At 42.2% G+C, this 17,709-nt stretch overlaps 1 protein-coding gene across 1 annotated transcript in view; it reads left to right on the forward strand.

Moving 5' to 3' along the window:
- Positions 1–17,709, forward strand: part of Parva (parvin alpha) — a 152,993-nt gene that overhangs the window by 97,285 nt on the left and 37,999 nt on the right. Inside the window, exon 4 of the mRNA XM_076846900.2 lies at positions 3,368–3,470. Coding sequence (XP_076703015.1) covers positions 3,368–3,470 — 103 coding nt within the window. The remainder of the gene's footprint in view (positions 1–3,367; positions 3,471–17,709) is intronic.

Consider the following 17,709-nt stretch of genomic DNA (forward strand, 5'->3'; position numbering starts at 1 on the left):
GTCCAGTAGGTGGACATCTGAGCTGGTAATACAGGGGCATGGCAAGTGTTTTAGCCAGCTTTTTTGCTGCTGCAACTAAAGATCCGACCAGCACAATTGTAGAGAAGGAAAAGTTTATTTAAGGGTTCATGGTTTCGAAGGTCTCAATCCATAGAGAGCCGGCGTTATTCCTCAGGTCTCCAGGTAAGGCAGAACAACATGGCGGAAGAATATGGCAGAGGGAAGCAGCTCACAGGGTGACCAGGAAGCAAAGAGAGAGAGATTCCACTCTCAGATACAAAATATATACCCCATAGCCATGCCCCCCATGAGCCATTTCCTCCAGCCACCACTCAGTTAATCCCATCAAGTGTTAATTCACTGATTAGGTCAAGTCTATCACCCAATCGTTTCTCCTCCAAGCCTTCCTGCATTGTCTCATATGTGAGCTTATGGGGGACACTTCATATCCAAACCATAACAGCGATACTCAATGGATGGTGTTGGTCCCAGGCACCAGAGGAGTCAAAACAAGTGAGCTCACAGTGGTCAGGATCTGAGGACTCACAAAGTCCTCCCACTGGTTTCCTAAAGGCCCCTCCAAAGCACCCTGTCAGACTGAGGGTGTAGCTCAGTGGTAGAGCACTTGCCTAGCTTGCATAAGGCCCTGGATTCAAGCCCCCAGCACTGAAATAAATAGATAGATAGATAAATTGCTCTATGAATTATGAATTAGCATCACCCCCATGTTCCAAATGAGGAAACTAAGTCTCAGAAAAACCAAGTGGTTGGTTTGTGGTTCTAGCCGAGAGGCAGAAATGGAATTCAAGCAGAAATGAATGAGAGTAAACGACATACTGTGCACTACATACCTAGCATGCTAGCACCTAGCATGGTGGCTGGCTTGTGGTCACCCTTTCCAAACCATTTCTTCCCCTTCCTGATTCCCTGCCCTGTGCCCTTTCTTCAACTTCCCCACGCAGCCGTAAGACAGAAAGAAAGTGAGTCATTCATTGTCTTTTCCCTGCTCAGAGCCTGCCTATAGTTTCCCATCAACTGTGGGATGAAGTCCACTGTCCTGCAGGTGAGATTTCTGGTCCATGCTCTAGCTGGCTCTTCAGCCTCTGGGGACACCAGACCATTCTTGCTTTCAGCACTGCCATCTCCAGGCCTCTGTTTGTGCAGCTCCCTCCACCTGGATGCCTCTAACTGCTCTTCATTTGAAAGTCAAAGCGTAGCCACTTCCTCCAGGAAGCCTCCTCTGAATGCCAGTGCTAAGGCTCAGCCTCTGTATGCTGCAGTGGCCCCTGTGCTAATTCCATCCTAGTCTCCACACCATAGTACAGCTGCTCGGGCACTTCTCTCTCTCCTTCACCCAATGGTGAGCTTCTTGGGGTTAGAGACTCTGTTTTTTCCCCATCATTGTACCCCAAGGATCTAGCACAGAATGTCCCAAACAGCAGTATTTAATAAGCACTGGATGGACGGAAGGGCTCTCTAAAGTAGCTAGGCTGTTCAGAAACAGAATCAGGAATGTTATTCCCATGGTTGTGGCTTCATTAGTGGAACAAGACCACATGAGATTTGGGTCATGTCATAAGATACTGGAGGACTAAGGACAATGTTTTCAAGGGAGATATATAAATATCTCTTCTGTCTGTTTCTCACCTAAGTCTGTGCCTTACCCCAGAGTCCAGGGAATTAACAGAAATAAGGTAGCCTGGGCTGGGCCCATACAACCCCTTACATCCTGGGCTGTAATCAGCCCCATGGGTGGCCTAGATGTGAATGTTGGTTGTCTGGCCCTTTCTTGCTAGTATCTGTGCTGCACCCATGGATGCTACCCAGTAGGACCTGGAACCCTTGTGCTGTGCAGGGAAAAGGTGGAACAGCTGCAGGTTGAGGTTTTGCCTGTCACTGAGCCTCTCCAAGGTGCTGGGCCTGTGTGGGCAAAGGTACTGGAGAATGTCTGGCTCTGATCTGTTTCTGCCAGAGGCTACTGACCATGCTGGCACGGGCAATGCTGCTGCTTGCCCCGGAGACCTCCAAGAGGGTTTCAGCACTGATCCCAGACCTAGATCTGGGCTCAGTTTGAGGGAGAGGAAGATTGGAGATGCACATAAGATCTGAATCGGGGGGTGCTAGCTATACTGTTGACCTGGGGCCACCTTCTTGCTTCCAGGAAGAGGTTCAATTTTCCTAGATCTAGACACTTTGCCCGCCTTGAGATTCTAGTTTTCTCTTAAGAATGTCCTCAAACACCAGCCTTTCTAGAAGCCTCCTCCCATTCCTGCTTCTATCCCCAGCCCTGGTGGGGCTTCTGTACTCACCGATGGCACCACAGACTCCCCTCCTCTTGGATCACAGCCTTTTATGTTATAATCATTTGGTTGACTGGTTCCCTGCTCTCTTGAACAGATTGGGTATTATGGTATTGGATATAGGCTATGCCTGGTCCATATGAGGTGCTCAGTAATTGCCATCATCCTTCCTTGAGACAAAATGATGCACTATGAAGCCACCAAGCTCCCTCACAGCACTTAGGGTGATGGAACTGTTCTTCATCTTGACTGTGGTGGGGGGGGTCAAGCAACCGTGTGCAATGACCAAAATTCATCCCTATATCCTTAAAACTGGTTAATTTCATTATGTATGATCCACTCCTGTCTCCACCCCATGAGCTCTGTGACCTGGTCAAATCTGCTTCCTTCCATGCTGATAAAGCCTCCTGGGCACAGAGAGGAAGGAATTGCCTCACCCACTGTCATTGGGAGAGTGCTTATACATTAGTAAGATCTGCTTTTAATCAAGTATTCAACCCTTGTCATAAGTCATTCTTTTCCACCACCTGACCTACAAGATTCTTTCATCCTCAGTTTTAGAGATAGAAAACCAGAGGCTCAGAGAAGACCACCAGCTTGCTGAAGATTCATAGATCATACAGATGCACACACAAGTTCCCAGATGACGATGTGCACCTGTGCCATAGTTCATGAAGGAGCAGATACCTGTGCACATGTTCACAAGCCGGTACACATACACACACCTGTAGATGACAGTGGTACCCAATCCAGTTAGCGGGTGGAGCTGGGGTTTGCATAACTCCAGAGCCCATGCTTGTGCCTGGCATGAAGCCCCCACTGTGAGAGTATTGCTGGCCTTTACAGAAGGAAGAAGAGATCAGCAGGGACATTGGTGCTGTCATCCCCAGAAAGCTGACACGGGAAAAACCCCAGGGGCTCCCACCCACACCTGCCTGTCTGCACAGGTGGATACTTCTGCTTTTAAAATCTGAAGTTCATTTAGATTTTAATTGTCCAGGATAAGAAAGCTGATCTACAAGAAAATACCCCATGACTTTTCTCTTATTCTTGCTCTTTCTCTGTAGGTATTAATTGACTGGATTAATGATGTGTTGGTTGGAGAAAGAATCATTGTGAAAGACCTGGCTGAAGATTTGTATGATGGACAAGTCCTGCAGAAGCTCTTTGGTAGGAGGAGAGCTGAGTGTTGCTGTGGGTGACTGTGGAGTCGCAGAGATGGGCTTTGAATGCATACAGCGAAATGAGGGCTTTAGATGTTCTCATGCGTGTTTGTGTTTTTAGACCTTTGTCATCCATAGACCCACACTTCTGTGTGTCGCTCTGTCATCTACAGAAGTGTGCATGCATGTCCCCTTGTTGTCTGTGAACCTGTATAGGGGTGTGTGTGTGTCTTTGTCATCCACAGACAAGAATGTATCCCTCTGTCGTCTAGAATAGTACGCATGGATGGTTGTCTGTATACCTGTATGTTTGCATTTCTCTGTGTGTCCCTCTCTGGGCTAGGTGCCAGTGTGTGGGACTGTGTCCCTGTGCTGTTTGGGCCTACATGTGTTGTCCTCTGTCACCTCATGGCTATTGATATGAAAATCTAAGACCAAAGGGGAAGGAAAGAGGAATTCAGGGAGATCTTAGGGTAGAAAGAACAAATCAACTTGAATGGAGGTGGGTCCCCTCACCATTCCTCCCTTCACCTCCAGCCCAAACCTTCCCTCTCCAGTTCTACACTTCAATACTCAGCTGCCCTCTAGCCCTTTCTACCTTAAGCTGAGTCCATCCACTTTCCCAAAGATGCTTCTTCCTCTCTGAGTGAGCAGAATTCCTTCCTCTCCTCCTTCCCAGTCTTCCCCCATGTGCAAGAATCGCCAGGGCCATTTCTTCTTGCTCAAAAGCCTCCTGAACCCATCTTCTCGCCGTTTTTACAGGGTTGACTTGCTCTGAACTATTGAAAAAGCTTCCAGACTCTTGTCTTCACTTCCCAGATCACCTCCTCCAGTTCCTTGCCCACACAGCTAGCCGAGGGCCCTTCCTAGATCACAGCTCTGATCTCACTGAGAACTCTCAGTGCCTCTCTCTCCTGCCAGAGTACGTCCAGACCCCCTCGCCCCACGCTCAGAACCTATCACGCCCCAGCCATCTTTGCAGCCTCACTTCTGGCCAATCCCACACATATGGCTCCCGCAAAGTGGCAATTTGCGTCAAGTTCTCAGAAGAATGCCTGACACCTAGCAAGTGCCCGATGAGCGCCTGTCACCATTGTTGGTTTTACAGTTTCTGTGTTCACCCTTGCTTCATTATCACGGATGTCATGCATAGTCGCACCCTGATACATTTTCCCATGCTCTTCTTTCTGCCTGAGGCCCTTCTTCTTCCTTTATTTACCAGCAAACCACCATTGCTCATCCTTCTTATCTCATGTACCTCCCTTTTATGTCCTGTATAATATGGTCACAGCTAAGAGAAATAGTCATGTGCTTTTCTGTGTTCATCCCCCACATGTACAGGAAGGAATGTATAAATACATACACATGTTTATTTATGTACATGTGTATATACTGCAGGTTGAGCATCCTCAATCCAAAAACTGAAATGCTCCAAAATCCAAAAATTTTTGAGTATCAGCACAAGTGGGAAATTCCATACTTGACCCCATGTGATAAGTCATGGTCAAAATACAGGTGCACTAAAATATGGTATAAAACTACCCTTCAGTTTTTGTATAAGCACCCCAAATGTATATGAACCATAAATGAATTTCATGTTTAGACTTGAGTCCCATCCCCATCTCCTTATGCAAATATTCCAAAACCTGCAAAATATCTCAAATCTGAAACACTTTTGGTCCCAGGTGTTTTGGATAAGGGATACTGAACTTGTATAAATATGTATCTGAATGTGCACACGTGTTTGTGTATATAGACTGTGTATATCCATGCCTTGTTTTAAGACTTTCCACATTGTCTGTAGCCATGGATAGAAATGTATATGGGCCTCTTAAGGCCATTTCTTCTTTATTTATTCAGGCTTCTCCAGCACTCTCAGGTTGCCTAGCACTTAATCAGTGTAATTCAATGTGTATTGAATGAATGAATGAATGGCTAATATAAAATCTAGTAATTTCTAGGAAGCTAAACAGATTTGGTACTCAAACATCAATATTAATGAGTGTTAATATCTAAGGATTGTAAACTCCTACTGAATGCAGAATGGAAATGAAAAAGCTTTGGCACATGTAGACATGGGGAAGCTGGGAGCCTCACTGAACATCTCTCCCAGTGACTGCAGCTGCTAACCCCTCCAGCAAGTTTCTAATCAGGATCTGAAACTGGCTTGAAATGTTCTGTGCTAGGCTTTCAAAGCAAGGATGCAGCGTGGCCACAGAGTAATGGGACGTCATCTTGAGTAATCTTGCCTCCAGGAAGGGTTACAGAGCAGTCCAGCGTCACATCCGTGCAGCCCCAAGTCAGGGATCACATCCAGATTGGATCCAGATTCCTACTCTTGTGTCAAGAAGGGGGTTGGCTACAGTGGTCATTCTTCTTCTGTAAACTTCAGTTTAGACTATATGGGTCTAAGTCTGGACATACACATTCCAAACCTCACATCCTGGTGGAGAGAACCAGTTCACAGTAAGAAAGCTGTGATCACAGGAGCTGATCAGGAATTGATCTGAAGACAGAGTTGTCAGGGACCCTTATGACCTTGGGTTCCCCTCTGGCTATTTGTCTAACTCCCTTCTTCACCAGCCAAGTTTCTCAGAAGATCATCTTGTACTCCCTCTGCCTCCCCATTGCTACCCAGCCCCTTCCTCAGTAGAGCTGGCCGACTCCCCATCTTTCCATTGACTTTTCCTGCCAAGATCATCAGTGCCAATTCAGACTTCCTCGTCTGCTGGCATTTGACTGAACATCTCATCCCTTCCCCTGTACCCTCACACCCTCATGGTTCTTGTCTACCTCTGATACCTTCTTTACCATCTTCATGTGCTCTTCCTTGTTAGTCATGGTTGGTTTCTTGGTCTTCCATCTTTGCACTTTTTTTCTTTCATATCCACTTCCTGGGCAATTCCATCCACTCTCATAGTTGCCATCATCACCTCTACCGTAATTACTCTCAGGTCTGTATCTCCAGAACAGTATTCTCCTTGAAGCTGTTGAGGTTGTTTTCTGTCTTCATCCCCACCCGGATGCTCCACAGCTAGCTTGCGATCAACTTGCCCCAAACTGAGCTGCTTGTCTTCCTCCTCCCCACCAAATCCATTCTGTTTTCCACTTTGATGAATGGTATTACCACCACACAGCCAGTAGCTCAAATGGGAAACTTAGGAGTCATCCTGGATTGCTCCTTTTCCTGTGTCCCTGACAACTGTATTCCCACAGACAGTGCATCAAGCCCGCCCCTTGTCTCAGTTTGTATGCAGAGCCCTTAGGAAAGTGCCTGGCTTGCTAGGTAGTTAGCTCTCAGTTATTCTCCAGCCCCACTATGGCTACCTTACAGCAGAACCTCTCATTTTTCTTAGCTTCTTTGGTTGCAAAATCCTTTTTGTGTATCACGCTGTTTCCTCCCTTTGTAACTCTAACTTCCAAATCTTACTTATATTTCACAAATTGTCTTAATACTTAAATTAATAAGACACTTGTCACTTTGTTTAGTTCAAAATCTGATGAAAACAATTTTAGGCCTAGATTTGCAAATGTAGTAAAGAATTCCCATATGCTCTTCTCCCAAGTTCCCCTATGTTCATGTCCCATCATACTAATATCAAAATTAAGAAATAAACCTTAGAACCATACTCAACTAAATTACAGACTCCACCAGTTTTTCATGTGAGATCCTTTTAGTTCTAGGATCAAATCCAGATTCCTACATTGTTGTTAGTGTCAAATCTCCTTAGCTCCCTTCAGTCCACGGCAGTTTCTCAGTCTCCCATGTCTTTCATGACTTTGGCACTTTCAAAGAGTACTGGTCAGTTACTTTATAGAATGGCACCCAATTTAGATTTGTCTGATACCCAGAGCCTCATGTGTGCTAGGCAAGAGCTCTACCGAGCCACATCCCCAGCCCTCGTCTGATATTTTCTCATGATTAGATTGACATCATGCATTTGGGGAGGAATGCCACAGAATGAGGAGCCTTCTTAGTGCGTCATGTCAGGGAGAATGTGATGTGGATATATATGACTTATCACAATGTTCAATCACATGGTTACGGTGTTATCTGCCACAGTTCATCACTATAAAGTTACTGTTTTAAATAATTAATTCATCTGAGGAGAGATACTTTGAGATCATGCAGTATAACCTGTTTCTCCTTAAACTTCTTCCACTAATCTGAGCATCCTTTGGTGCAGCGTGTCTGCTGCAGTTATCACATGGTGTTCTAATGGTGATTTCTTTCTTTTCCTTATTTCTTCCAAATTTATTAATTGGAATTCTTCTCTAAGCAATAAATAAATAAATTCCATTTATTTACTTTTTTAGCTACTTAGTTATATCAAGATAGACATAAAGATATTTTATACCTTGGGTTATAATTTAATACTATCATTATTTACTTTTTCGGGGGCAGGGAGATACCAGGGATTGAACCCAGGGTTGCCTAACCATGGAGCCACATCCTTTATTATTTGTTTATTTATTCTTGAAATAGGGTCTTGCTAAATTACTTTGGGCCTCGGCAAGTTGTGGAGGCTGTCTTTTTCTCTTGCCTCAGCCCCCCAAGTTGCTGAGAGCAACATAGTAAGATCTTGTCACAAATATAATTGGTGGTAAAGTGCACCTCATTACCACAAAAAAGAGGAGGAGGAGGAGGAGGAAGGAAGGAATTCAGTTTCCAATGTCCTGGGGCTTGAGTGTCCTCTATACCGAGTTGGTTGGGCATGAAAACTAGGAGGGACTGGAGTGTGAGATTATTAAACTATGAAACACCAGCCCTTGGAAGATAATGGGAGTGGCCTAGGGGCTGGGGTAGTCCGGGAGCACATACTCCTCAGACATTAGGACAGGGGTAGGTGGTTCGGGAAGCCATATTGGTGACATCATGGAGTGAAGGCTTGGGGCCTAAAAAAATGAGCAGGGGCCTGAGAGTGCTCGGTGTGTTGGTAAAGTCTGGACAGGCTTGCACCCTGGAGACGGTGCCTAGACTCTGCTGACCAGGATTAGCTGGGTGTGCTTTGGTCAGGAGCCCTGTGGGAAACAGCATCAGACCTGCTGGACCTTTGTGTGGCCAGAGGCTCCTTGCTCAGCAGCAGTGTCTGGACTGCTTATAGGAAAACAGCCCTCTCAGAGCCCCAGGCATTTCTGGTAGACTCCCTGGGAATAACCTCTCCTCAGTCCTTCTTTCCTAGCTACCAGATCTAGCTTCCCCATTAATGCTTATGTTTTCTGGGTCTACTCACTTTCCTTGACAACAGATCTTCATTTAGGTTTTCCAAAAGCAGATGCTGAGACAAGGACCTGGTGGAGGAAGTTTCATGGAAGGGGATCTTAGAAAGGACAGATAACTAGGGATCAGGGATGTAGCTCAGTGATAGAGATCATGCCCAGCATGCATGAGACCCTGGGTTCAGTCCCCAGCTCTATACAAATAAAGTACAGATAACCAAGTAAGTAATAAGAAGGGGAGAGAGAAATGCCCATTAAGAGTGCATTAACAAGCTGGGCACAATGGTGCATGCCTGTAATCCCAGCAGCTCAGGAAGCTGAGACAGGAGGATTCCAAGTTCAAAGCCAGCCTCAGCAACTTAGTGAAACCTTAAGCAACTCAGTGACACTCTGTCTCTAAATAAAATACAAAATAGGGCTGGGATGTGGCATAGTGGTTGAATGCCTGAGTTCAATCCCCAGTACCCCGCCCCCCCCAAAAAAGAGTGCATGAATAGAGTTGGCAGCTCTGTTTGCAACGCAGGCCCCCTGAGGAACCAGGTAACATTACACCTTAAAAGCACCCTTCCCAGGACAGAGAGACAAGAGCATTCATCCATGGCTCCCATCACCTTGAGATTGAGGGTTACCCGTGCAGGAACTAAAACCTCCAGGCTACACTCATATCACAGCAGAACAGCAAACCTTGGGCTAGAGGTGGAACCCTGCAGTGTGTAAAAGGTATCTGCAGCTGCAGGTAAACGTGGATAAGGCCAGAGAATTCTAGAAAGGGGCATCAACATTGTCCAGAGGGTACAACAGCCCCCACTGTGGAGGTTGTTCCTCCTGACGTGAGCCATCTGTATGTACTTTCCATGTTACTGAGAAGACATCAGCTGTGGGCCAAGCCGGTAGCCTCTTCAGGATGCACACTCCATCCTTCTACAGGATGCAGCCCTTTGCATCCCTCAGAACAAGAGCTTCCAACCCCTAAGTGTGGAGGAAGTGCCTCCCTCCGCCATGCCAAAGATTGTCTCATTCCTGTCCCAGGATTACAGGCTTTGGGGATGATTGACAGAGGCAACATTCTATTTCCTCAGAGGCTCTTCTTTGCCCATGAGAGAAGAAAGTCACAGAATCACTCAAAGTTGGGACATTTCCCAGTATCTCAGTTACACAGTCCTAACCATGGTTACTTCATATTTGTATCCCCAACATGTAGGCGACACATGAAGTAAGAGAGACAGGAAATAAGCAATTCCAGGATATGCCTACACAACCTAATTAATCAGTTCATTTGAACATGAGCCACAGCCTGCTCCTTATTGAGGTTTCCTGAGTTGGGTGGCCACGTGAGTTTCTTTATGGTGTTTTTTTCCACTGATCCTAATCTTTGAATATGTGCATCTGCTGAGAACAGACAAGACCTGTTTTGAGGGATGAGAGTCCTAAGGTGACAAGGTTCTTCCTTCTGGTTTTCACAATAGCACATGACTGAAATAGGACATCTTTGGGTATGAGACCAAGAAGGCCCTTAGGCATAAAATTTCTATAGGAGGAATTTTTGTTGTGTTTATGTGTGTGGGTTCCCCCCACCCCGATATACCCACTTTTCTTAACCTAGTCAAGTAATATTCACTGAGCAAACTCCATTTGCCTTGCCTCACGCTCACTGCTGAGTTTAGGGATATAAAAGTACATATGGCATAGTGCTGTCTTGAGGTAACTCACAACCTGGTTGCCCCAAGGGCTATGAGAAATCCAGTAGGTGTCTGGGAAAGGCTTCCAGGAAGAGGCCTATTTTGAATAAAGTCTTACAGAAGGAGAACTTCAACAGATCAGGAAGGAGAAAAACATTCTAGCCAGTATTACAAGAGTTGCCGGGTAGCCCCAGCTGCTCCACTGTGGGTAGAGGGAGGATGTTGAAAAGACAAGGGGCAAGTGGGCAGGGACCCATCAGGGTCAGCTGAGTGGAATGGATGCCTCATAACCAAGATGAGATTCAGCACCTAAATCTTGGTTCCTAACACCATCCTCCAATAACAGGAACTAGGGCTTCTTCAAATGGCTCATCCCAAGGCCGGGCAGGGACTACAGAATATGAGCCTGGAGCACTTGAAGTGCCAAAAGGAAGTGCTGAGAAATAAATAAATAAAACATACATCTATGGGGCTACTAGTTGAAAATGTCCAAGACCAATGTGCAAGAGTTCCCAATGGCCAGAGTTGGAATGAGGTGGGGAGCAGGAATAACAATAGAATTATAACCCAAAGTCCAAAGTAAATACCCTTAATCTATACTTCTGTAAGTAAATGGGAGCAAAAAGACAACTCTTCCTTCCAAGAACATTCTAAATAATTTCTGTAGAAATGACCCCTTCAAGGAGGTAGAGATAATTCCCTTCCCTTGAGTGACTGGCTGTCACTGATTAGAGTGGGGAAGTAGTGGGACTGGGAAGGGTATGACAAAAGGGACGTCACCTCTGTAGTGTTTCTTCCCCAAACCCACAGCTCCAGTCTACCCATGATTAAAAAAAAAAACACTCCTCAAAATAGCAAGGTCACAAAAAAACAAGGAAAGTCTGAAAAGCTCACAGACTAGAAGAGCCTAAGGAGACATGAAGAACAGTGGCATCCTGGACCATTTCCTGGGACAGGAAGAGGACACTAGGGAAAAAACTAATGAGTCCAAAAAAAAAAAAAGTGTGGAGTTAGTTAATTGTTACATGCACAGTGTTACCCAGGACCAAATGCACTATATAATGGAAGCCATTAGCAGTAAATCTAAAAACCATTAAAAATTTTATTTAAATATTTAAAATAAATTTCTCTTGCCCACCTAACAGAGGACAAGAAATTAGGAGTTGTGGACTATTGACTGAGCAGTGGTAACTCCTGATGGCTTGTGAGCAAAGGGACATGGTGAGGAATGGGGCCTTAGGGAGACAACTTGGGAGCAGCAGGAAGGCTATGTAGAGGCGCTGGAGGAAACACCAGCAAAGCATTTCCCTGTGAGGCAGGAGTGATGCTGGACTAGAGGAGACACAATGTGGGTGGGGAGAGGCTTAAGAAGTCCTAGGACATGAGCAGCTAGAGAAAAACCAGGCTGACTCCATGTGGAGGTGTTGAGTGGCACTGACTCCACAAAACCCAGGAGGCACAGCTTCTTGAAGAATTTGATCTCGCTGGCTTTGAGGGTTGCTTCCAAAAGTACTTGGGTTGAAGGAGCTAAAATGGAGACAGGAATGAAGAGGCAGACAAGACATCTGAGTTCCCAGTCTTGGTTCCACTACTAGCACGTACCTCTGCAGCTCAGATCACTTTTGTATGAAACCAGGAGGATGACTTATAAGCCTCTGTGGCCAAGCTGTTCAATAGGATAACCCTAGCCACATGGAGCTGTTGAAAGTAATTAAAATTAAAAATCCATTTCCTCCATCACACTGGCTACATTTCAGGTTCTCAGTAACCAAATGTGGCTAGTGGCTGCCATACTGAACAGTGAAGAAATGCACATTTCCATCACAGCCAAAGTTCTGTTGGGTGGCACTGCCCTAAGGTGGTCCTGTTATAATTCTCACCGGTTCTACAGTTGTCGAAGATAATATATATTGCTGCACTTAGACTGTAGGAGGGGTTTTCTTGTCCCCCTAAAACTCAAAAGCCAGATGAAAGCTTATTATTATTCTCCTTTTATCAGTAAATTGTAAAGAAGTTCCTTATTTTATTTCAGTTAATCACTACATTCCCAGCCCTTTTTATTTTTTATTTTGGGACAGAGTCTTGCTAAGTTGCTTAGGGCCTCACCAAATTGCTGAGGCTGGCCTTGAATTTGGGATCTTCTTGCCTCAGTCTCCCAAGCCACTGGGATTATAGGCATGTACCACTACACCCAGCTTAAAATATCTAAGTTTGTTTAACAAAAGAAAAAAAGAAGAAACATGGCACAGAACCACTTGTGTAATGTCCCTCTGCATATGTGTGTATGTAAGGGACATATTTTATACTTACACGTGTGTATGTGTAGACTATCTCTGGTAATTCTCTCTATGGAATGGGACCAGGGGATGTGGGGGCTGCAATGAAATGAATAAACAATCTTCATGGCTTGGATTTTTTTAAAATGTTTTTAGTTGTAGATGGACACAATACCTTTATTTTGTCTATTTAGTTTTTTTGTTGTTGTTGTTTTTTAATGTAGTTCTGGGGATTGAACCCAGTGCCTTATGTATGCTAGGAAAACACTCCACCACTGAGCCACAGCCTCAGCCCAATAGCTTGGATTTTTTCCATGCTCATAAAAAGTACTTGAGGACAAGTATATTTTAGAGTGAAACTGAATTAATCTATCAGTTGATATTAAATAATATTTGATACATTTCAATAGCAGCTATCCCAAATAAAACAGGAAGGAAAGGAAACTACTAGATATGGTTAAGACCATTAAACAAAACCTAACAGTGAGCATATTAAATAGTGGCATATCAAAGACATGGCATTAGGAACGAGTCAGAAATAAGGACTGAATCCATAAGTATCTTAGAGATTCCAGTTATTGTAATAAGAGATGAAAGCAGATTTCTATTTTCAACACTACGATGACTAGATGTTCAGACAAATCTTAGTAGAGCACACTTTAAAAAGCCAGATAAGCCTTTAAAAACATTTTCATATGCCATGACTAAACTGGTTTGAAAGGGGAAGAAATTCCTCTGGTTTCAAAAGCAACAAGGAAGTGTAAATCCCATGGAATAAGTGCTAATTCCTAATAGTTTGCAGCCTGAGGTGTAATGGGTTATACATCCACATCAGGAGACAAAGCCTGAGTCAAGTCCAAGCAGGAAAGGGGACTGGATCAGAGACCAGTGAATAAAGCCAGTCTTTGAAGGAAAGCGCTTTCAGTGGGGAGACTAGAAAATCATGTCTTAAAGAGAGAGGCAATAAGGGTAAATGTTTATCTCAGCCTTGGGTGTAAATGAAACAAAAAAGAAAAAGAGTGGAGAGAAGGGGAGAAAAGGAGAATCTGCCCCTGATAATTCTTTATCCAAGTCTGTATTCACATGGATTTAGGGATAGGATTTACACTGCAAATGTGGCATTAAAAGTCCAGAGCTGGATACTCTTCCAACAGGAGATTACTATCCAGAATATATAAAGAACTCAAAAAAAAAAAAAAAAACCTAATTAAAAAAATAGGCAAATTAATTAAATAGACATTTCTCAAAAGAAGAAATGCAAATGGCCAATAAATATATGAAAATATGTTCAACATCGTTAGTAATTAGGAAAATGCAAATCAAAAATACACTGAGATTTTATCTCAGTTCAGTTAGAATAGAAATCATCAATAATACAAATAACAATGAATGCTGGGGTGGTTATGGGGGAAAGATACACTCACATTGTTGATGGGACTACAGATTAGTATAACCACTTTGGAAAGTAGTATTCAGATTCCTCAAAAGACTAGGAATGGAACCATCATATGACCAGCTATCTCCTCCTTGGTATTCATCCCAAAGTACTTTAATCTGCATACTGTAGTGATGAATGCATACCACTGTTTATTGCAGCACAATTCATAATAGCCAAGTTATGGAACCAGATTAGGTGTCCCTCAGTGGAAGAATGGATAAAGAAAATGTGAGATACACACACACACACACACAATGAAATTTTATTTTGTGTAAAGAAGAATGAAATTATGTCATTTGCTTGCATATGGATGGAACTGGAGAACATCTTGCTAAATGAAATAAGCCAGACTCAGAAAGTCAAGGACTGAGTGTTTTCTCTCATATGCAGAGAGAAGTAAGGAATTTTAAAAGGGTGATCTTGTGAAAACAGAAGGGAGTATGGTGGAATAGAGGAAAAGGTTTGAGGGGGAGAGAGGAGAAAGGGCAGGAACTGCAGAACGAAATTTACTAGACTACTCCATGTACATGTATAATACAGCACAATAAATTTCACTTTTATCTATAACTATAATACACCACTTAAAAAATTAATAGAGGACCAGTAGAGTAGAGAAAGGGAATTGAGGGAGGGAGAAAGGGAGGATAGGTGTTAGTACTGGGGATTGAAATGGAGCTAATTATATTATATGCACTTATGAATATTGTCAAAATGAACCCCATGAATATGTATAACTATAATGCACTAGTAAAAATATTTTAATGAAAAAAGAGGGGTTTTTTAAAGTCCTAAGCTGGAAATAGAGTTAAAAGTCATCCCAGGTCACCAGTGGTCCAAACCAAAAGGAAATATATTTCCTTCCTTTAAAGACAAATGAGCTCTAAACCCAAAACCCAGGCAACAAAGAACCCTCAAGGAGTTTCTCTAAGGAAAACGAACTCAAAATTAGGAATCACCAAAGACATGAGTAGAAAGCCACTATGAGCAATGGCAACAGAAATGCTGAACTATAGTTACCTCGCAAATACTATATTAGAAGTTCTTCAATAATATAATACACAATAAGCTTGTTCGACTTGTTTTAAAAACCTATTAAAAGGATAGTAAAAGAAGAAGAAACTTTCAAAACTGAACAGGTAATGTGAAAATGAACCAAATATAATTTCTACAAATGGAAAAACATTTAATAATGAAATTAGAAACCTCAGTGGATTAGACACAGCCAAAGAAAGAATTAATGAGCTGGAAGAAATCACCCAGAATGCAGTATATAGCAAGCTACAGAGTAAAAAATGAGAAAGAAAAATTAAAACATAGACCTCATTCTAACAATATCCAACCTATTACCAATTGGAATTCTACAAGGAGAAGAGAGAGCAAATGGAGTATGGTAAATATTTAAAGACATAATGAATGGGAATTTTCTAGTATTAATCAAAGAATTACATAGAGCTGGGCACAGTGGCTTATGCCTATAATCACAGCAATGTAGGAGGCTGAGGCAGGAGGATCTCAAGTTCAAGGCCAGCCCCAGCAACTTAGCGAGTCCCTAAGAAACTTAATGAGACCCTATCTCAAAAAAGACTGGGGAGGGCGGGATAGTAGGGGATAGGAAAGGTAGCAGAATACAACAGTCACTAATATGCCATGATGTAAAAAGGTGAGTGTGTAACCGATGTGATTCTGCAATATGTATTTGGGGTAAAAATGGGAGTTCATAACCCAATTGAGTCAAATGTATGAAAGATGATATATCATGAGCTTTGTAATGTTTTGAACAACCAATAAAAAAAAAAGACTGGGGATGTAGCTCAGTTTAAAGCACCCTTGAGTTCAATCCCCACTACAAAAAAAAAAAAAAGGAGGTATAGTAAGAGGAAGAAAGATGAGCCCAAAAGAAAGATGTGACATGAATTAGGAGAAAAAAAAAAAAACAGTAAGGAAAGATCACTGTGGTGGGTAGATAAAAGCCATAACTGAACAAACATAAAATAATCACAATAATGTCTGATTTGTTAAACTTAAAAAATGAAAATAGAGTTCCATATGACTGTAGCATATAAGTGAGGAAACGTGATTAGAGTCAGCGTGAACTGAGGGGGTTGTGTTGTTCAACATGTAAGTAAAGATTCTAATTAAGACTTGAACAATGCATAAATTTTTTTATTGTAGCCAGTAAAATGGTAGGAAGAATGTGTAGCCTCCTTGCCACCGTGAGGGAGAGAAAGGAATGAGGACTAAAAACCTTAATCCAAAAGAAGGCAAAGATGGCAAAGGGAGAAAGAACTGGAAAAGCAAAATAACTAGGAAGTTCAAAACAAGCTGGTAGAGTTGAATCTGCAATTAAAACCATTGACTTTATCCACTTAAAGAACAAAGATGATCAGACTAAATAGCACAACAAAATATTGCTAAATTATAAATACAAGAGACAGTTTTAATAAATGAGAACACAAAAAGAAAGAAAAAGGGTGGAAGTAATGATCCATGCTAGACTAATACTGACTAAAAGAATGCAAAATTGCCTTTCAGACAAAAAGTGTCTTACTACAGAGAGTATATTGATAAACAATTAAAATCAATAGAAAAATACAGAAAATTTAACTTAAGTGCACCTCTTTGTATTAAATATATAAAAAATTTTTTAAAACCATGAACTAATACCAACCCTCCTCAAATTATTCCATGAAGTAGAAAGGTCAACACTCCCAAATTCATTCTATGAAGCCAGAATCACCCTGATACCAAGATCAGATAAGGACACATCCAAAGAAAAAAAGTATAGACCAATATCCCTGATGCACAGAGATGCAAAATTCATTAATAAAACTTTAGGAATTCACATTTAAAAAAAAAAAACACATTAAGAAGTTTGTAAACCTTGATCAGTTGATTTTATTCCAGGAATATAAGGTTAGTTCAGTATTCATGAATCAATAAATGTAGCTCATCACATAAATAGGACAAAATTTACATAATCAACTCAACAGATGTAGAAAAAGCAACAAAATTCAGCACCCATCCATGTTAATAGCTCTGAAAATACTAGGGATAGAAGGAACTCCGCTAAACATCACAAGAGCTACATATGGCAAACCCAAAGCCAACATCCGACGGAATGGGGAAAAACTAAAAGTATTTCTTCTAAAATCAGAAATAAGTCAAAGACGTTCATACTTAGCACTCCTATTCATTATAGTTCTTGAAATTTTAGATGGAGAAATTAGATAAGATCAGGAAATTAAAGGGATACAAACAGGAGAAGAAGTCAAATTATTGTTGTTTGCCAATGAAATGATTCTATACTTAGAAGACCCAAAAAATTCCATCATAAGACTTTGAGAGTTGATAAATTCAGTAAAGTAGCAGATCAGCATACAAAAATCAGTAACTTTCCTATACACCAATAACAACAACAAAAAAAAGACCACCTGGAAATAACTCTAATCAATGAGGTGAAAGACCTCTATAATGAAAATTATAAAACACTGAAGAAAGACATTGAAGAAGATTTAGAAGATGGAAAGCACTTCCACGTTCTTGGATAGGCTGAGTTAATATTGTTAAAATGGTCATACTACCAAAAGCAATATACAGATTCAGTGCATTCCCCATCAAAATTCCAATGATATT

The sequence above is a fragment of the Callospermophilus lateralis genome, chromosome 2 (genome assembly GCF_048772815.1).
Source record: "Callospermophilus lateralis isolate mCalLat2 chromosome 2, mCalLat2.hap1, whole genome shotgun sequence".
NCBI lineage: Eukaryota > Metazoa > Chordata > Mammalia > Rodentia > Sciuridae > Callospermophilus > Callospermophilus lateralis.